General features: G+C 40.3%; 1 protein-coding gene across 2 annotated transcripts in view; it reads left to right on the forward strand.

The window, feature by feature from the left end:
- LOC129702391 (androgen receptor-like) overlaps positions 1-22893 on the forward strand; it is a 215098-nt gene that overhangs the window by 151217 nt on the left and 40988 nt on the right. Inside the window, exon 5 of one of the 2 annotated variants that reach the window (XM_055644168.1) lies at positions 20082-20226. The exons of the other annotated variant lie outside the window; for it this stretch is intronic. Coding sequence (XP_055500143.1) covers positions 20082-20226 — 145 coding nt within the window. The remainder of the gene's footprint in view (positions 1-20081; positions 20227-22893) is intronic. 2 annotated transcript variants of the gene reach the window in all.

The following is a 22893-nucleotide window of genomic DNA, read 5'->3' on the forward strand; positions in this document are numbered from 1 at the left end:
TGGCATCGGCTCCGGGATGCACCATGTGGGCAGCGTTGTAGTACAAGTCGTATAGGGAGGCAGGGACGACCACCTTGTGACCCTTGATGATGATTCCGTCCCGGAGCGCAAGCTCGTCGCGGACCAGAAAGAAAGGGTGGGCACCCGCAGGCAGTGAGGTGCGTCTGCTGGGCCATCCCCGCTGGATGACGGCTGCAAGCTGTTGCAGGTCGGGGTCGTTGGCGGTGTGCTCAACCAGGCACTGCAGCTGCTTAGAGGGAACAAAGTTGACATTGAGTACCTGCAGATCCTCCTGCTCGTAGGGGTGCCTGTCACAGGAGAAGCGGGAGGCCCGGAACAGTGCGTCAGCCACATGCATCTCGGTGCCCCTCTTGTACACGATCAGAAAGTCGAACCGCTGGAGCTGTAGCATCATGCGCTGGAGTCTAGCTGGAGCGATGTGGATGGGCTTATTGAGGATGGTCACCAAGGGTTGATGATCCGTCTCGACGATGAACCTGGTACCGAAAAGGAAGTCCTTGAACTTGGAGCAGGCGAATACAACCGCAAGAAGCTCCTTCTCGATTTGTGCATAGCGCTGCTCAGTGTCTGTCATGGTGCGCGAGGCATAAGAAATGGGCTGCAGCGAGCCGTCATCATGGAGTTGCAGGCAGGCAGCACTGAGTCCGAAGCGGGAAGCATCAGACGTAACTACAATCGGACGTTGCAGATCGAAAAACTTGAGAGTCGGTGTGCTGATCAGCTTTGTTTTGAGAAGGTCGAAAGCCTGCTGGTGTTGGGGAAACCAGGACCAGGCAGTGTCTTTTTTCGTCAGTTGCCTCAGGGGTGAGCTCAACTCACTGAGGTCGGGGATGAACTTTCCCAAGTAGTTGACCATGCCCAGGAATCGCTGCAGGCTGGTCACGTCGGTCGGGGCAGGCAGCTCGGAGATAGCGTTGGTCTTCTGCGGATCAGGTTTTAGCCCGTGGGCTGTGAAGATGTGGCCAACATAGGATACTTCAGCTACTCGGAACTTGCACTTTGACAGGTTGAGTTTTAAGTTGATCTGGCGAGCGCGGTCTAGAATTCGTCGGAGGTTGTGGTCGTGCTCAGCAGCATCTTTCCCATAAACCAGGATGTCATCCACGATAATGGCACACGGCAGGCCAGCAAACAGTTGCTCCATGGAGCGTTGAAACATTTCGCTAGCAGAGTTGATGCCGAACGGCATCCGCAAAAATTTGAATCTTCCGAAGGGGGTGCCAAAAGTGGTTAAGTCTGAGGAGTGTTTGTCTAAAGGTATTTGCCAGAATAAGCTCCTGGCGTCAAGGACAGAGAACACCGTGGCCTGACCGACCTGGGCAGCAACGTCTTCTAGTCCTCATGGGATAATGAGGACGTCTTATTGCTAGATTTAAGTCTTTGGGGTTGATGCACACCCGTATCTCGTTCTTACCCTTCTTCATGGTGGCGACCATGGTGGAGACCCAGTCGGTGGGTTCGCTGACAGCTTCAAGCACTCCCATGGCAACCATGTTCTTCAGCATTGCTTCGACCTTGCCCTTCATGGCAAACGACACCCTGTGTGGAGCACGGACCACTGGTACAACCGACGGGTCAGTTGCGATCTTGTACACAAGGGGCAGCTTACCCAGTTCATCATCGAATAGGTCAGGGTATTCAGAGAGTGGATTCAGCATCACCCGCACTTCGTGGACAGTACGGTCAAAGGACACCAGCCCGAGATCCTGACACGCCTGATTGCTCAACAGAGTCACACAGTCGCAGTCAAGAATGAAGAACGATAGGTCTCGCGAAGATTTCTTCAGCACACAGTGGAAGGTGGCCCTCCCCACAGGTTTCAGCTCCTCTCCCCCATAAGCACGCAATGTCGAGCGATCAGCTGTTAACAGCTCATTACTCTTAATCTTCCTGAACAGGGATGTTGACATAACATTCACCTTCGCCCCCGTGTCTAACTTAGCAGTGAAGGATTTGTTGTTGACAGTGACTAGTACAGAAGGATCGGGAATGCGAGATTGATTATGAAGGAGAGAGTAAACACTGGCATCTCCCATGGAAGTACTGGGCTCAGAGTCGAGGGCAGTGTCAACAGAAGACTGGGAATCAAATTCGTTATCAACTTGTTACAGGTTGTTTAAAACTTGTCTGGGAGCTGGAGGAACGTTCCCACGGGAGCAACAAGCAGCTGAGAAATGGTTCATCTTCTTACAAAAATTACAAGCTTTGCCAAATGCTGGACACTGCGACTGCATAGAGTGGACATAATTACAGTTGGGGCACTTCTTGACAAGTGGGACCCGAGCGGCATAAGTCGACCGCTTGCGACGGGGCATAGCAACACCAGTCAGATTAATAGCCCGATTGTCAGATCCCCTCTGCCCATGTAGCGGGGCAACCACCTCAGCTAGTTGCATGCATGCATAGCTTCAGTCAGGGTGAGATCCGGTTTTCGCAGCAGCTCTGCGCGTAACTTCTGATCTAGCATGCCAGTGACTAAAATATCTCTAGTGAGCTGATCACACATGTTCTCGAAACGGCACCGCTGAGCAAGGTAGCGCAGGTCAGCGATAAAACATTCAACAGGCTCATCAGGCTGCTGTTTCCTTGTAAAGAATCTAGCCCGCTACAAAATACGGTTGGAGGGCAAGTCACAAATCTCCGCAAACTTGCGTAAGAGACAATACCGGGTCGTTGGCAGATTCCGCCGGCTCGACGCCCTGGTCGTTGTCATCCAGGACCGCTGGATTGTAGATGAAATCTGAGCTCACTTCATAGCATCGGGACCGGCAAGGTTCAGCAGGAATGAGGCTTTGACCGCATAAGGGTCATTTCGGTGCACGATGTTGATGAAATGGTTGTAGTCCATCACGAAAGTAGCCCATCGCTCCGCAATGTCAGCATCAAAGACACGGGGAGAGGGCTTGCGGCATGAGAATGCCATGGCAAAGAGGGAATTAAACACGTAAAGCTAGGAGCAAATAAAACCCGATAAACAGGAGGCATGCGTTTAACTTGCTGACACCATGTAAAGAAGTTAAGTCTGACACACTGTAACTTTACTGAGTATTTAATAAAGGCACATGTGAAGCACGTCCCAGTACTGACTGCATCAGTTTGCCTACCGCAAGAACAGGAGTACGGAGGATGCCATCTCAACGGCACTTCACTCCGCCCTCTCCCACCTCGACAACAGAGACACTTACGTAAGAATGCTGTTCATCGATTACAGCTCAGCATTCAACACCATTATACCATCAAAACTGATCACCAAACTCGGTAACCTGGGCATCGACCCCTCCCTCTGCAAGTGGATACTGGACTTTCTAACCAACAGACCCCAGTCTGTGAGGTTAGACAAGCACACCTCTTCAACCCTCACCCTGAACACCAGCGTTCCACAGGGCTGTGTGCAGAGCCCCCTCCTCTACTCCCTCTTCACCTATGACTGCACACCTGTACATGGTACTAACACCATCATCAAGTATGCGGATGATACAACGGTGATTGGCCTCATCAGCAACAACGATGAGCTGGCCTACAGGGAGGAGGTCCAGCACTTAGCAGCATGGTGCGCTGACAACAACCTGGCCCTTAACTCCAAGAAGACCAAGGAGCTCATTGTAGACTTCAGGAAGTTCAGAGGCGGCACGCACACCCCCATCCACATTAACGGGACGGAGGTGGAACGTGTTTCTAGCTTCAGGTTCCTGGGAGTCAACATCTCCGATGACCTCTCTTGGACCCACAATACCTCTACTCTGATCAAGAAGGCTCATCAGCATCTCTTCTTCCTGAGGAGACTGAAGAAGGTCCATCTGTCTCCTCAGATCCTGGTGAACTTCTACCGCTGCACCATCGAGAGCATCCTTATCAACTGCATCACAGTATGGTATGGCAACTGCTCTGTCTCCGACCGGAAGGCATTGCAGAGGGTGGTGAAAATTGCCCAACGCATCACCGGTTCCTCGCTCCCTCCATTGAGTCTGTCCAAAGCAAGCGCTGTCTGCGGAGGGCGCTCAGCATCGCCAAGGACTGCTCTCACCCCAACCATGGACTGTTTACCCTCCTACCATCCGGGAGGCGCTACAGGTCTCTCCGTTGCCGAACCAGCAGGTCGAGGAACAGCTTCTTTCCGGCGGCTGTCACTCTACTCAACAACGTAGCTCGGTGACTGCCAATCACCACCACCCCCCCCCCCGGACACTTATTATCGTTTGCTATGTCACTCTTCAAGGGAGATGCTAAATGCATTTCGTTGTCTCTGTACTGTACACTGACAATGACAATTAAAATTGAATCTGAATCTGAATCTAGTCTTCAGGCGTACTGGAACCAAGGGAGGAGCAAGGGGAAGATATCACAGTTATACTGAGATGACTAAGGCGTGGTTAGTGGTATTGAGGTGGCTACATTATAGGTTGCATGCATAAACCATCTACAGTTCTAAACTCAGAAAGGCAAATTATAATCCAAATGGTGATTGACTGAGAAAATGGGAGGGAAGTGCAACATGACTTGGATGTCCTTGAACACCAGTGGTTTAAAGTGCGACTTAGGATGGCAAATGATACAAAATGTTGGCTGCTACAAAACGTGCTACTGCTGAGATTCTATTTTGTGTACAGTTTTGATCTCCTTATCTGAGGAAGAATGTTTTTGTCATGGAGGGCATGCTGTGAAGGTTTATAAAACTGATTCCTAAGGCAGCAGGATTGATGCGCAAAAATAGATTAGATGAGCAAGACCTATGTTCATTGGAGTTTACCACAATGAGGGAGGATCGCTAAGAAACCATAAAATTCTAACAGCACTAAAGAGAGCGGGTAGATGGCGAAGGTTCCCAATAATTGAAAAGATGAGAACTAGGTGCCATAGCCTTAAGATACAGAGTATGCTATTTAAAATCGTAATAAGAGGAATGCTTTCACCCTGAGGGTGGTCAACTTGTAGAATTCTCCACCAAGATGAGAGTGATAGTCAGGAAGTAGATACATTTCTTAATAGTAAATAATCTATCAACATGGGAACTAGACAGGATACTGTCATTTATTTTAATCTCTGGCCTTTATCCAACCACCTGCCTATCAAATCCTCCCTGCCCCTCACCTATATTAACCTATTACCTGCCAAACTTTGTCCTCTCTTCCAGCTTTCTTCCCTTCTGTTACAATCATTCTGAAGAAGGGCCCCAAATATCACCTATCCATGTTCTCCAGAGATGCTGCCTGACCCGCTGAGTTACTCCAACACTTTTTTTTGTAAACCAACCAACATCTGCAGCTCCTTGTTTCTACCTTCAAATGAAAACTGGCATGTGGTCTCCCTACTTCCCCATTCTGAAGTAAACGATTAGTTCATTGATTTTGTTGATGATGTGCCATTCTCAATCAAGTGTTCTATATCTCTCTCCTGTATGCTTACTCTTCACTAATTCATTTTCATTTACAACTGGAATCAAAGGGTAAAGGGATGGAATTGCATTTGGGTTGCAACAGTAGCTGCTATATTATTGTTGAATCAGCCTCACTTAATAAAAAAAACTTTTGAAAATTAATAACAGTAGAGTGATCTTAAATTTGAAGCTGGAGAGCACTAATAGCTGAGAAGGATACTGATGATAGATAAAAGTGTAGAGGTTAGGGGAGTACTTGCGCATGGTAGAACCTGGGAAAGGGAAGATAGTGTTTGCATCTATAACATTTCCTCTAACTATTCAGCCTCTGATCTCAGCAAAAGCAATTGTTTGGCTCCTTATTAGACTTCAGCAACATGTAAGAAAAGTATGCCACATACTTAGTGGAAAAAAATTATGAACATAAAGGCTCTGTGCTTGAAATGTTAACTTGTGGAGGAAGCAAACATTTAAAACTTACAGCAAAATAGAAGGTACATACAGTGCCATCCATAATGTTTGGGACAAAGACCCTTCATTTATTTATTTACCTCTGTACTCCACAATTTGAGATTTGTAATAGAGAAAAATCACATGTGGTTAAAGTGCACATTGTTAGATTTTAATAAGGGCCATTTTTATATATTTTGTTTTCACCTTGTACAGCAGTGTTTATACATAGTCCTCCCCATTTCAAGGCACCGTAATGTTTGCTCAGGTGTGTTTAATTTCCTCCTTAATTTAGGTATAAGAGAGCTCTTAGCACCTAGTCTTTATTGTTCAAGAAGGAACTGCAGATGCTGGAGAATCGAAGGTAGACAAAATTGCTGGAGAAACTCAGCGGGTACGGCAGCATCTATGGAGCGAAGGAAATAGGTAACGTTTCGGGCCGAAACCCTTCTTCAGACTGATCAGACCTAATTTTTCCTCCAGTCCATCACCTTTGGAAACTTTTATTGTTGTTTATCAACATGAGGACCAAATTTGTGCCAATGAAAGTCAAATAAGCCATTATCAGACTGAGAAACAAGAATAAAACTGTTAAGAGGAATCAGCCAAACCGTAGGCTTATGAAAATCAACTGTTTGGAACATCATTAAGAAGAAAGAGAGCACTGGTGAGCTTACTAATCGCTAAGGGACTGGCAGGCCAAGGAAGACCTCCACAGCTGATGGCAGAAGAATTCTCTCTATAATAAAGAAAAATCCCCAAACACATGTCCGACAGATCAGAAACACGCTTCAGGAATCAGGTGTGGATTTGTCAATGACCACTGTCTGCGAAAGACTTCATGAACAGAAATACAGAGGCTACACTGCAAGATGCAAACCACTGGTTAGCCGCAAAAATAGGATGGCCAAGTTACAGTTTGCCAAGAAGTACGTAAAAGAACAACCACAGTTAAGGAAAAAGGTCTTGTGGACAGATGAGACGAAGATTAACATATCAGAGTGATGACAAGAGCAAAGTATGGAGGAGAGAAGGAACTGCCCAAGATCGAAAGCATACCACCTCATCTGTGAAACACGGTGGGTGGGGGTGTTATGGCCTAGGCATGTATGGCTGCTGAAGAAACTGGCTCACTTATTGTCATTGATGATACAACTGCTGGTAGTAGTAGCATAATGAATTCTGAAGAATAAATGCTTCAAAACTCATTGGCCGGTGGTTCATTCTAGAGAAAGACAATGATCCCAAACATACTGGTAAAGCAACATAGGAGTTTTTCAAAAATTTGTAAATTCTTGCATTATCAAGTCAATCTGAATCCAATTGAGCATGGCTTTTATATGCTGAAGAGAAAACTGAAGGGGACTAGCCCCCAAAACAAGCATAAGCTAAAGATGGCTGCAACACAGGCTTGGCAGAGCATTACCAGAGAAGACACCCAGCAACTGGTGATGTCCATGAATCACGAACTTCAAGCAGTCATTGCATGCAAAGGATATGCAACAAAATACTAAACATGACTACTTTCATTTACATGACATTGCTGTGTCCCAAACATTATGGTGCTCTGAAATGGGGGGACTATGTATAAACACAGCTGTAATTTCTACATGGTGAAACCAAAATGAATAAAAATGGCCTTTAATAAAATCTGACAATGTGCACTTTAACCACATGTGATTCTTTCTATTACAAATATCAAATAAATAAGTGATGTGTCTTTGTCTCAAACATTATGGAGGGCCTTGTATATGTCCATGTAGGTGTTGTTGTGCAGTTGACATCTAAACTAATTGTGAATAATCAGTCATGAGCATTTTTTTTGCTTATATGATGAGATGCATTTCAGTAGGATTGATTTTTGCATTGGAATTTTCAGTCCAGGGTCAAGATGGAGCAGAACAATCGGCTTGGTCAATTGATCGCCTTGCCAAAAATAAGCGTAAAAGCTTGTATCACAGCATTTGGCTGACTAGCTGTGCTGTGCATGTATATTGATTTTGAGACAAAACAATAGAGGCAAACATATCAAGACTGGTGAAATAGATAGGCATGAATTCAATCGGGTGGATTTATTTTGGGGATCTCAAGATTAATCATAATAGTGACAAAAAATCCAGACAGTCTATAAGAAAACACAAAGTTCCTTTTTCGGCACTGCCACCACATCTGTTCTTTGAAGGCCGTATTCAGGTGAAAGCAAAAAACTTTAGACTAAATTAATTGTCCTTCTGCAAATCAAAATACTGTTTTCATTTTTCCAATTCTGATGAAGAATCTTAACCTGAAACATTCACTCTTTTTTCACCATGCTGATGCTATTTTATCTGCTGAGTGCTGCCTACATTTTTCTTTTTTGGTTTTGGATTTCCAGCATCTGCATTTCTTTGCTAAAATAAGCAAAATTATTTTTTTATATATTTCTATGCACCATCAGGAGATCAGAGCTCTCTTGTAGAAATTCAATCCAGTATTTATTTAATAAGCAATAAGACTGATTTGAACTGTCTTATGATTAATGTTTTCAAAGGGTGCTTCTGGGGTTTCGCTAGGTCCAAGTAAGAAAGATTCAACCCTACTGCTCTCCACTCCACATGGAGTCCGTAGTTGTGACGAATCATTGTAGAAATATCCCTCATTGCACGGAAAAATTAGCTCCTCCGGTCCTATTGCAGCTGGATCTAGTAGAAAAGTGCATTGACCATGTAGATTAGTTGTGAACGATAAACGTTTGGATATTTATTTGTTTTATTTACGTAATTTTAATTGTTTCAGTGGTAATATTCTCATATATTTAAAAATTGTTTTATTGCGTTTATTTTCTTAAAACAAGTTTTATATATTTAAAATATCTGATGTTTAACAAATATAGCCTCCCAGATTCACAAAGAGACTCTTGTCTCCCTTCTTGCCTATTAAAGACCATTATAGTATGCCAGAGGTGCAGCTTCAGGGGAATTCAATCTGTGGCCTATTCAGCTCTGAGGCTACATTGCAATTTCTCAGAAGCTCGCAGGGGCTGGAATACCAACTTGTTCAGACTCTGTATCCAGGCGCGATAAATGTGGGTGGGCCAGAACAAGGGGCAACATGCCAAGGTGTCAGGCTGTATCCAGTGTAGCTCAGACCTTTAGTTTTTGACTTTCACTGTAAATGTCATTATTGCACAGTGCAAAAGAACTAGAAAATCATGAAGTCTGGTACTCGATCTCTGGACCTCTGTCCACCCACTTGTGTCTCGGCTGCACTCTTGTAGCAGGAAATGTGCAAAATTATTTTTAATCCTAATACAGTTCAATTTGATGTTAATAGGAATACTTTCAAGTGCAAGGAGATTATTTTAATGTACTGGCTTACACAAGGTCAACTGATTGTTCTTGCTGGCAAGAGGACAGATTGTGTCGCTGCCTAGAGAAGATTAATTTAGACAATGATGTTGTAAAGAAGCATTAATTGCTTATTTTCTTTACTGAGCGTGATTCTGTGAGAAGTTATAACAAAAAAGATGGTACCAAGCTTGTAGGAACAACTTTCACTTCATTTTGCTCCATCAATAGACTGATGAAATGTGGAAAGATGCCAGTCCATACATGATGGTGAATGACATGTGCATTGTGTAGCTAGATTATGTTCAAAAGATTTGCTGAGCGAAGCCTGAAAGATTTTATTCAATTGCAGTTTGTTCTTGTGTTCCATTGCTGAATGGTCATGCATTATAAGCATTCAGACACTCATGTCTGGGTGTATTTCTGATGGAACAGCATTTATAAAATCACATTGTGAAATTCTCTTAAAAGCACATTAATTTTTCGTACTACTTACTTCAAGAAATTGTTACCTCTCCTGGAAATTTTTGACACCTTTCAGCTTGCGTTCAGAGACGTTTCCAAGATTTGTTTGAATGTTTCCGGAAGTCTGTTTAAATATCTAAAAGGGCAGCCCACTTTTGCTTCTCATTCAAGTTTGGATTTTTAATCTGGGAGCCCAATAGCAGTTCTCAGTTTTTTCAATTTACTATTTGTAATGTGAAAGTATTAAATAGGAATTTTTCATTAGAAGTCCTTTTTCAGCTTTGAGTAATTATTCAGTATTTACTTTCTGGATTGTTATTTTAAAGTAAATCAATCTTTATTTTATTTTCAAGATGATGATATAACAGCAACATAGAAGGCAGGTCTCAGTGTGAGTTTGGCAGGAATCTTTCCATTTGGTCAATGGCACAACCGCATCCTCAATTGGAAATGTATTATTATTTATTTTGTCGTTTGGCTAAATCCTGAAACTCTCTCAAAAGCATTGTGTTGAGTGCCTTCATCAGAATGTCCACAAAAGTTATAAATCATTGCTGTTCATCATCTTCTCCAAAACATCTTGGGCAAGGCTTTAAATAATAGACTTACGTGCAGCCTTAAAGTACCAAAAATAAAAGAATAAATGAAAACAGTCCCTCTCCATTCCATCTGTAATTTAAAACATTTCTCACCTGGTCTGGGTGCATTTGTTATTTTGACTAATGATTCAATTCATAGAAGTTTTGCTTTTGATGGCTGTGTGGCCAAGTTTGAGGATGATATCAAGATGGGTGGAGGGTCATGTAGTGTGTTGAGAAAGCAGGGAGTCTTCGGAAGGACTTGGACATGTCCTTAATAATTGTTCGGCATGGACTTGTAGGGCCGAGATGGCCTGTTTCCGTGCTGTAATTGTTATATGATTATATGTTGGGAAAGTGGGCAAAGAAGTGACAAAGGGAATATAGCAAAGTTAAATGTATGGCATGCATAGAAATATGCATTAGAAGAAATAAAGGCAAAGATAATTTTCTAAATGGGGGAGCTTTCAGAAATCTGAGGTGCAAATGGACTTGGGAGTGCTGGTGCAGGATTCCTAAAAGTTGCAGATTGAGTTGGTGGTAGGGAAGGCAAATGCAATGTGAACATTCATTTTGATAGGACTAGAATATGCCACGTTTCCATCTTTTATTGGAGTTAAATACGTTTTTTATGTCCAAATTAAATACATTGACAAATAAATATAATTTGCAGTGTTAGATTGAGTGCTACAGGTGATTTTTGTGTCGACTGGCTGTTGATAGAATTCAGACAAAACTATTTAATATTGCAGAATTAGCAATGATATATGTAGAATAGCCATTAGCATGGAGATGCCACTCATAAATGTGAGATGGTTTTGATGAAGATGCTATTGCAATGTGCAAGTTCTGCTATAGCATCATGTGGAAAGTACAAGGATATATGAGGAAAGCAATGGGCACATTTTGAAGCTATAATTATGCATCTTGATATTGTGAAACTTGTAGGTCAGGATATGCATCAGAAATACTGTAAATGCTCTCTGTCAAGGTGGAGCAAAAAATGTTAAGTACATATGCAGGAGGGATCACCAACATAATTATGGGGGGAAGTAAGTAATCTGTTGGGCGATAGGGAGAAGCAGTGAGAATATGTCAAATATAGCCAGCTTTCACCTTGTGGGTAGGTACTATGATTTAAGTGTAGATAGTGATGTGCCAACAAAATTGCAGATTGAATTTGATAGCAGTCCATTCAATAAGAAATTTGAAGCGTGGGTTAAAAGAAGAGTTAAATGTGAGACTTTTTAGAAGGTTAGGTTAGAAATTTGGTTACAGCAAGTGTGTGTTACATACTCAGAAAAATGAAGGCGTTAAGTGATGTAGAGGGAAGGGCCAGAATTAAGCAACATAGTAGCGAATGGGAACTTGGTGTCTCCAGTTATGGATTTGAAACGAATGGATAATGTTAACAGGATATAACTTTGGGGGCTTAAAGAGTACACAATGGGCATTCTTTGAGAGTCATGGATTTGAATGATTGACATGTTGGATGATAGATAGTAAAAACTGAATATATAATCTGGTTCAATATGGGCTAACAAAAGAAAGAAGTGGGCATTGAATCATTATGGCAATGAAATATTAGAACAGAAGATTTAATTTGCAAATATTCTGCAGAGAGAAACATAAGATTGGAAAGAAAGGCCCAGTCAGCAAAATAACTTGCTAGTCAGAAAATTAGGACAGGATGAGGTATCTCAGCAGAAAGGATAATATAGGTAGCCTGCAAGAAAGGTATCATTCAGACAACAACATAATAATTAAAAAAATCATGAACCTGGTTAATGGGGAGGTCATAGGAAGAGTCTGTAATCCATTTGGGAAATGTCAAATAACTAGTTCACAGAAGCTTTGGAAGAAAAGCTGTGTCACCGCAATAATCCACTGACAAGATGAGAAGCAAAAGCCCCAGTACAACCTCATTTGGGGAGGTAATATTCATTGGGTTAAGCAAAATCGTGGCAGTTTAGAGTTACTGACTTCTATAAAGGATGTTCTGTTGGCAGTTTAGAGTTACTGACTTCTATAAAGGATGTTCTATTATTTGTTTTGACTAGCAGCAAAACAAAGGAAAACACACTTTTAAAACAACAATATCTTTGCAAACAAGAACGGGTATTTCATTGGCCTGCTGAATATTGTCCCATGGATCGTTATAAAATTATATTAAGCCCCTAACATTTTTTAAACAGAATCCTTGTAGAGATCTTCAATAAATGTGTACTGGGGGACTTCACTGAGATATATTTTTGTATTAGATTTTTTGGAGATTTCATTCTGCTGGAGGAAAACATTGTTCTAAAAAATGGCTTTTTCATCGATTTTTCATTCCTTTGTTCAGTGTTTCCAAGAGACACAGACACAGTTTCCATCTTGCACAGCCATTAAATGTTATTATTGATGAAACCAACTAGATATTGTCAAATAAATGTAGGTACCAAGTAATATTCTATTACTATTGAAGGTATTGTGATGCAATGCAACCAGGCCGGCTGCTTAAGCTTAACTAATGTGGCAACTATAATTTTGGTATCATGCAAGTGTTTACGAACAAAATCAACGCAGCATTTTTCTGCAACACTGCTGCTACCCAGGCACAGTTTTTGGGAAGCAGTACTTATAGTATGTAGCAGAGAGAAATATTTGCTTTTACTCAGTGACTTCAGGAGATGCATTTGTGATTTAAAGACAATGAAATATTCCCAAATAGTGCAAGTTACACTGCAAGCTTGTACTGAAGCAAACTAATGTTGCTTAAGACAGTGCTTGCAGTGCAGCCATCTTCAGCTGCTGTTCGGTAATCAATATTCCATCATGCAGTTAGGCCCAGATAGTATTTTGGCATGGGCAGATTGACAATTAACACTCGTGCCAGGCAATCACCAATTCCAGCAGTTGAGCAATGCCAGGATTTTCACCACTATGTCCTGATTGGCACCCTATCCATCACCTAAAACATTCACGCTCTATCATTGCTATCTGCATTATGCACTGCAGTAAATCATCTAGGCTACTCCAAGAGCATTTCTCAAATCTCCAACCTTTGCTGCCAAGAAGAGCAGGATCAACTTGCATATGAGAGCACCACTATTTGCAAATGCTGTTCCAAATCTTGCACCATGTTGACTGGATAAGATCTTTCTTTTATTGCCACTGAGTTAAAAATATGGGATTCTCCACAGCACTGTGGAAGTACCTTCATCACTCTAAGTCAAGCTGTTCATCTCCACCTGCCAAGACGCAACTTGGTTCTGATGATGGTCCTTTGACCTAAAACGTCAACTTTCTATAAATGTTACCTGATCTGTTGAATCTGTTCAGCATTTTCTGTTTTTTGTTAAGTGTAAACTCGTGTAGTTCTTACCTCCAATGCGCAATCTGCACAATATTGACATGCTTAAACTGAACGCCATGCTGCCACCTGCAACTTATAGAACACTTGTTGCATAGTCAAGCAATTATACTCTGCCTAGATTGCGCTGGAAGAATTCTGTAATATTAAACATAGCAGGCCTTGAATTGTTATGCTCTGCTACACAGTACATACTGTACCCTTGATATTTTGAGGTTTTAACTCTTATCAAGCTGTAAATTAATTATGGAGCAGGAAGAACAATATTGTCAATCTTTTTCTGGCCAGGCTATTTGTAAAGAAGACTTTATAATACATTCCAACCACCCCCACCCCTTTCAGCAATATCTTTCTTTCCTTTGCTTACCAACACATTCTCTTGACCATTGCAAAAGTTACTGCGTTTTGACAGCGCTTCAGGCAGATGTTGTTACAAAATAGTAAACATCGATGTTATTTGCTCTGTGATTTAATAATTCAGAGGCCTAAATGACAGAAGGTACACAAAACAGCTGGAGAAACTCAGCGGGTGCAGCAGCATCTATGGAGCGAAGGAAATAGGCAACGTTTCGGGCCGAAACCCTTCTTCGGCCCGAAATGTTGCCTATTTCCTTCTCTCCATAGATGCTGCTGCACCCGCTGAGTTTCCCCAGCTGTTTTGTGTACCTTCGATAGGGATTAATGATGAGATTTTTGCTTTGCTTTTGAATGCAAGACACAATTTCAATATTTGCAGGTGCTTCTAAATGTGACAATATTGGAAACACAATAGAGGATAATGATAAATTGTAGGAGAATATAAATGGGCAGGTGGAATTAAAACTGCAATAAATTGTAGAGTTGTGGATGTAGCCCAGACCATCACACAGACTATAGTTCCCATCATCGATTCCATCCAGACTTCACACTGCCTTGTTAAAACAGCCAGCATAATCAAACACCTTTCCCACTCTGGTCATTCTTTCTTGACCAGAGTCGGGCAGAAGATATAGAAGCTTGAAAGTGTGCACCACTAGACTCAGAACCAGTTTCTTCCCCTCTGTTGTCAGGCTTCTGAACGGTCCTTCTATAAGCTCGGGTATAGTCCAATTCTCTTTTACCTCATTGAGGATATTGGACTGTTGCGCTACAATGCTGAGAACTATATTTTGCACTTTGACTCTTTACCTTCGTTCCATCTATTGTACATGAGGTTGGCATGATTTTATTTATCTGATTATCTGATTTGACTGGATAGAATGCAAAGCAAAGCTTTTCATTGTACCTCGGTAATAAACCTAAACTTAAACCTAATTCAAAGAAAAGTGAAATGATGCATATTCATAGGAAGAATGAACATGATTATTGAATGATCGATTATGTTCCAAAAGAGGTGCAGGATCAAATCATGAAAATCATGTGTGCACAAATCATTGAAAGATACATGATTTGTTGAAAAATGGTTAATAAGACAACTACAATTTTGTGTCTCATCAAAAAAATCATAGAAAATTAGTACATGGAATTCAATTAGTACCACTTTAAAATAGTTGCCTCACCTCAACTGGAATACTGTGTTCAATTCTGGTTGCCACGTCAAAGGAAAGAGACAAAGAAACAGGAGAGGATCCAGGAAAGATTTTGTGAATGGTTCATGAGATGGGGAAATACAGTTACAAGGATAGTTCAGAAAGCCTGGAACTATTTTCTTTAAAGCGAAAGCTGAGGGAAGATTTGTGAAGGAATCTGGATAGAGAGAATACTGGGAGGTTTTTCCCTTTGAATGAAGTTTGGGGACTGGGGCTCCCCTTAAAATAAAGCAGAGTGAAAGAAACAGGAGGTCAATGGGTGGATTAATCATACCTACACCTACACCTACACCTGAACCCAAGGTCACCGTTGCAGACATCAGATTGGCTTTCTTGTGAGTGAACCCGCAGAAAGCAACTAGCCCAGATGGAGTCCATCATTGTGTCCTCAGAACCTGTGTGAACCAGCTGGCAGGAGTGTTTGTGGAACATCTTTAACTTCTTCCTATTTCAGTCTGAGGTTCCTGCTTTAAGAAGACCACTATCATCTGATGCCGAAGAATAACAAGATAGCGTGCCAAAATGACAATCGCTGGTTCTGACATGCACCATTCTGAAGTAGGGTCTTGCCCCGAAACATCACCCCTTCTCTCCAGAGATGCTGCCTGTCCTGCTGAGTTACTCCAATATTTTGTGTGTGCACCATTATGAAGTTCTGTGAAAGGCTGGGAAGAGTGCACACCTGCTCCAGCTTCCCAGACAGCTAAGATTCACTACAATTTGCAGACCTGACTGCATTCATCCCTAGAACAGCTGGATAATAGGGACACCTCCATCAGTCTCCTATGTATTAACTATAACTCTGCCTTCAATAATTCCAACTATAATTCTTACCATACTCATCTCCAAATTCCTGGACCGACGCAGCATCCCCCTTTGCAACTGGATCCTTTACTTCTTAACCATTGATTGCAATCAATACGGATAAGCAATAAAACATCCTCTACAATATTTCTCAACACCAGTGTCCTGCAAGGCTGCATTCTCAGACCCTTATTATATTTCCTACAATCATGATTGTGCAGCCAAATTCTGCCCTAATCCGTTTACAAATGATTCCACCATAGTCAGATGGATCTTAAACAAAGATGAAACTGAATACAGGAATAAAATACAGAGCTTAATAGGCAACAATCTCTTGCTCGATGCAAGCCAAAATAAAAGAGCTGGTCAAAGACATAGTGAGGAAGCGGGGTGGAGTACACAGCCCAATCTACCCCTATGGCGCTGAAAAGGAGATGACCAAAAGCTTCAAAGTTGGTAGGTATAAATATAACCAATAATTTGCCCTGATCCAACAACATAGATACTGTGGCCAAGAAACTACACCAAAGTGTCTATTTCGTCAGAAGACCCAGGAAATTTGGCATATATCCAATGATTCACCGATTTCTACAGATACATCATAGAAAACATCCTGTGGGGATGCACCATAGCTTAGTATAACAACTGCTTTGCCCAAGACAGCAAGAAATTGCAGATAGAGTTATGAACGTAGCCCAGTCCATCACGCATACCAGCCCTCTCCCATCGACTCTGACAGAAATTGAAGTTGCCTTGGGAAAGCAGTCAATATAATCAAGGGGCATTCACACCCTGGCTATTCTTTATTTCCCCCTTCCCATCAGGTAGAAGATACAAGAGCGTGAAAGCAAGTACCACTAGATTCAAGAACTTCTTCTCTGCTGTTTTCCGAATCTTAAGGTCTGGATATATTCCTAATCTCTCAATCTACTTCTTTATCATTCTTCCACTTTTTACCTGCACTTTCTCTAATTGTAACACTATATTGTGCATCCTGTTTCCTTTCTCATTTAGCTCTAGATGTCGTGCTCACGTATTATATGATTGAGCTCAAATATGGTATTAATTGCCTGGATAGCAGACACAACAAAGTTTTTCAACTGTTTCTCAGGACACAATGATATAATAAACCAAATGAAATGAAAAAAGAAGAAACCATTTTAAGCAGCTGATAGTGAAATCTGCAAATATGGAAAATGTTGGTTCCATTGTGACCTTCAAGAGGGAATTGAATAAATATATGGTTGAGAATACTCTGCATGAATATAAGAAAGAAATGGTGGATAGAACTGAAAGGCCACTGTTGGGAGACCGTGCCAATATGATAGGCTGAATATTGTAACCATTCTGTGACCAAATTGGAAATGAGTGTATGAAATCAAGCAAGAGTTACAGTAATGGAAATTTGGAGTAAATTAAAAAGGCGCGAGAGTGTAATGACTTAGAAATAGATGTTCAGGTGTGAATGGCTATGTATGTTATTTAGAGGCATGGCAATTCTAGCCTTATAATGTTTGTTTGATCCTGTAATATGTTATTCTCAAACTCCTATATAATTAGTTTTAAGTGGTGCATGTGTACCAAGATTTAAAACTAATGCTGATGTAACACTCAATTTGTAGAGTCATAGCACACAAGTAGCTCCTGCAGCCCATCAAGGGCATGCTGACCATCAACAACCTATTTACACTAATTCTATATAATCTAATTTTATTTTCATTAACACCTCCCAGAATCGATCATGCATCAACAAGGGGCAATTTACAGTGGCCCGTTTACTTATCCATATGCATGTATTTAGGTTGTGGGAGGAAACTGGAGCACCTAGAGGAAACCCATGCAGCCACAAAGAATATGCAAACTCCATACAGGCAGAGGTCAGGATTGAATCTGGGTCATTGATGCTGTGAGGCTATGCTTATATTTGCTGCATACGGTATCTGTTAGAAAGTTTATTATCCTAACTGAAAAATATATGTCTGCTCATCAAAACATTTGTAGAATTGGGCATTACAAACCAAGGAGAGTCATTTTACTTGCCAGATAATAGACAACTTACCATGAACAATCATCAAATGGAGACAAACAACGTGACATTGATGGCCACTCTCCCTTCAGAAAACTTTGTTGGACATGTAAGGACTTAGTCTGATTAGTCATCACTCCAGGACTTGGCTCTTGCACATTGTGCAGTAATGAACATTTCAGGCGAATCTAGGTAATACACCCCAGCCTGATTCAGTGCAACACTGCTGTTAATACACTTGCTCCATCCAGTTGGAAGGACTGGTAGTAGCTTATGTTTTTAAACATCTTAAATTAAGTATAGGTCTGAATGTCAGCTCATGTTGGCAACATTCACCAAACATGGAAGGTAAAATAAACTATATAATTTGAACAGGCTGCTGGGTATCATTTAATACACTTAAGCAGAAAAGCCACATTGATAGAAAGTACTTGAACTGTTGAATAGAATTAAATGCATTGCTTTGGAACACTTTAGATAGCAAATATTGCTTAAATGTAATTATAGCATTCCTTGGACGACAGCAGCATTCCAAATTCCTGTGTTGCTGATGGTTTCATTTTGTCATCATTGTCCTCTTATACCAACATGGCTATGACAGAGTTGCTGATATAGTCACACAAAATTCCTTTTTCATGTGATATCATGGATTTTGCTGGCTATACCATTAAACTGCAAGGGATAGAGCATTGTATTGTAAAACTTAATGACAAATAACCAATTAAAGCTCCTCTTTGAGACCCCAGTTCCCAGCTTTAATTGTCATTGGTGACATCGGCTTCATCTCCATATGCTAACCTTGTTCTTGTTACTGTTGTTCTTCACTTTTTATTTTAAAATAAGGGTGATAATGACATAAACACTTAAAATTGATGATACTGTGGAAGCTTTTTGATGTTTAGCCACAGACCTGCATTAACATGTGGACATAAACCACATGCAGGGTTGGCTTATTTAAAATGTATTGGTTTATTATAAGTACTGCATTGTGCATAAATTATCTAAATGCTATCAATGGTTCAGTTAATAACATTTGAGGTTGAAGACATCTTGTAGGTTTTTAGAATTGGTTCTCCTCTCTCACTGATGAAGTGTTGTTCCTGCTGAGTAATGGATCTTTGATTTTGATTATACTTGTGTAGACAACAAGACGCTACAACTATGGCCAATTCCAATGTTAGTTTGGTAGAAGTCCAATGTATAAAAGTTGATTTTTGTATGTGACAATTTATTGTAGAGATGTTGAATGTCTTCTACAAATATTCCTTAAGGAAATGGGACCACTCTATTAATGTTTCCCTGCTAAACCTCACAATTATTAGGTGCAACTCTACTAGCATTATTTAACTAGAAGACTCAATGCGCTGCACGTAAATTTTACATGCCACCTGATATCACCCAGGCCAGGTGATGGATGAAATAAAGTTTCCATGGTGCGCTATAATTTTGTATGTGGCTAAGTTCTTTGCAGATACTCGCATTTCAATCAAGAGTCTTTTCATGCCAAACTCTGCCGCAGCATCCATTCCTTGTGAGGTGAAATGCATTGTGCATGAAATGCATTATCTTTGCAAAATAAAAAAATTCCACTGTGTATTTAATCTTCAGCTTAAACGCCCTGCCGCATGAATTGAATGCTTCATCAGTCGCAAAATAAATTTAACTTGCAGCAATTTGGAAAATACCTGGAAGATCAGCAAGGGAAAATATTTCATATATCTAAAATCGTTGGGCACTAACATATCTGCTGGCAGAAATGCAAAATATTTTTTTTTTCTGATGATGAACCATTTTGATTACTATAATTGTTCCAGCTCCTCAGAAAATGACCTACAAATTCACGCAGTGTTATATTAAGACATACCTACTTTCAATAAAGTGGAACAAAAATTCAGTTCAACCTGAATGAATGCTGGTACTGTAATTTAACTGCATGGATGGTTAAAATTACACCGCATTTTCAGTGCAAAAAACTCTGTAACCGTTTATGCATTTGCGCCATAAACAAATTGCCCTTAGTGCTTATCTGCTAAGAAGGTCTATTCTTTGCCAAGCTGTGTACTGATCATTGCATACGATAACATTATTTCAGCACAAGTGCTCCTTGTCTGCAGGTTTTCGCAATTTACATGTGGATGACCAAATGAGTCTCATACAGTATTCGTGGATGGCAGTTATGGTCTTCGCAATGGGATGGAGGTCCTATAGAATTGTGAATGCCAGAATGCTCTACTTTGCACCAGACTTGGTATTTAATGAGTAAGTGAACATATTTCTGGTAGGGGTCCCCAACTCAGGTTAAAATTATATAATTTATAAGCAATTCATGTGAATTTTTTCAATCAATAAATCCTAAAAATTACTTATTGGTGGTAGAAGTCTTCCTCTCTCTGAATAAGAAACATGATTCACAGATGCCTTTCTCCAAACTTATTATTAATGAGATTTGAAGTCAAGTTTGTCGCAACTTCCAGTGGTGCTCGAACCTTATTTCCTGTTCATGACTTCAGGGAACTGCCTATTTCTTGTGTGTATCAATTCCAATTAGACAAGTTAAAACAAGTAATAAATCATGGGCTTGATTGATTAAGCTTATGACAGCACCCAGTCTATATTTTTGTTTCATTATGTTAAATTAATTGGTTTCTTACAACAATAAGAAAATTAATAATCTTGCTAGTTATCCACTTTGGATAGTGGAGCATAATTGCATTATTCTACTAACTTTCATGAGTTCTTCATACAGTTTGAGGGGAAGACAACAAAAGCTAATTCATCTACAAATATCTTTGGATACTGTTGATTGGAATATTAACTAGTTGTGTTTTAAAACAGATCTGTCTTAATGTCTTAAAATGTTGTGATATGCCTTGATTTAATTGCTGTTCTGGGAAATTCTGTCTGGATTCACTGGTGTTTTGTTCTTGATAATTTTGCCATTAAAATGTTAAACTGCATAAAATGAATTATTTGTTGTTTAACATGCGCCAATTACAGGGTGGCTTTTCTTTTGCATTTTCTTAAGCTGTGCATTTTGCAATAAGCCTATTAAACGCGGCAGCTATTTTTCCTCTGCTTTGATGCCCAGCATTGCATAAGCATCTTCAGGCTATGAAAAATTATATGTGGTGTGCCTTTTTGGCTTGGTTGTAATCTGCAGTTCATTTTTAGCTGAGACGTGGATCCATCATGCATATATATTGTTTTTTATTATGTCTAACAGTTTCACTTTGACAGGGTATTGAAAATCTCCAGCAAAGAAACAGGAACCACAAAAGCTTTTGAGAAAATAAAAAGAAGACAATTTGTAAACTTACACAAAAAAAGCAGCTGCACAAGTGAAAGCTAATATATAATTTTTAATCATGAAAATGTGCAATATACTAAACGTTCACTGCGCAAATGCCTCGCATTTTTGCTGAAACCAAGTTGGTATAATTATGCTCCGAAATTGACATATTTACCTTATGATTTAACATGAACTGGTTAGCTTCTCTTGGTATTGTACCCGTTTATTTGAGAATATGTCCTTTTTATGACTGAATTATGATGAAAAGATCTAGTAACCAGTTTATAGCAGTGGTCTATGTGCAATTGTTAATATTTGGAGCAAGTTTGTATGAAAGACTGAAAAATTACAAGTACATTGTGTATGGCATGCTATTTAGTTTTAGTTTAGTTTAGAGATAGTTTAGTTCCGGCCCACGAGGTCGGCGCCAATCAGCGATCCCTGCACATTAACACTATCCTACAAACACTAGGGACAACTTTTACATTTACCAAGCCAATTAACCTACAAACCTGTACGTCTTTGGAGTGTGGGAGGAAATCGAAGATCTCGGCGAAAACCCACGGGGAGAACGTACAAACTCCGTACAGTCAGGATCGAACCCGGGTCTCCGGCGCTGCATTCGCTGTAAGGCAGCAACTCTACCACTGTGCCACCGTGACTGCGCTATTCATTAACCTAAAGTAATAAATTGCCCATCTTAGAATTGTTGTACATTTTTGATTAGCACTTTGTTAAAATTAGGTCTGCATCTTACTCGGCCACTAGAATTATACAAATGATGGCATCTGCTAGATCCCATTTCATTGTAAAGAACAGAGGCTGCAATTTAAAAGCTTCTTAATAGATTCTTGACCTCTTGGGAAAAAAACATTATACATGATAAAATGTATTTTGTAAGCATTCAGTGTTCAACAGCCACATAAAATGTCATTGTGTTGCTAGAGATTGGTGATGTTATATCTGATTTCTATTTTCAAGCATATGCACAAATGATCAGTTTGTTTTTCCTGGCCAAAATACTATTTTTTCTTACAGTCATTGCATTTCTAAGTATTGAATAGGATCTGCTCTTCCGTCATAATCAGAACTTAAAACTTTGGCTCAACAGTTCTCTAGTTACTACATGGTGAAAATTAATTTTGATCAGAATTATTTATATCTCAAGCTTCCTTTTTAGATTTTTGTTCTGTGAGGCCCAATTGACATCAGCAAGGATATTTTATAAAATCATTCCTTTCCTTTATTAAAAAATACATAAAAAGGAACACTTGCCACAACCTGCAGTTGCATTACGTGTGAACAAGTACAAATACCTGATGAAAAATGGTATTTTGCCCTTTGATTATTGAACTTTCCAGATCATCAAAATGAAATATTAAGCCTTGCCATACATTTTACATAAAAATAAATAGTCCACCTCATTTTTAAATGTGATACAATGAAAATTATTAAGTGCTTATGTGTATCTTTAGGATTTCAATTTAGTACTTGGGTTTGGTAGAGGTTTCTTTTGGCAAAGGTTTCTTTAAGGTGAACCATGACAGTCTTTTACGACACAGACAAAGCCCAGATGCAAGTGCACTATCACCACCAGTTAGGTGATTTCTTATATAAAGTTATAAAGTTTCCTTTAT

Source organism: Leucoraja erinacea, chromosome 12 (genome assembly GCF_028641065.1).
Source record: "Leucoraja erinacea ecotype New England chromosome 12, Leri_hhj_1, whole genome shotgun sequence".
In the NCBI taxonomy this organism is placed as follows: Eukaryota; Metazoa; Chordata; class Chondrichthyes; order Rajiformes; family Rajidae; genus Leucoraja; species Leucoraja erinaceus.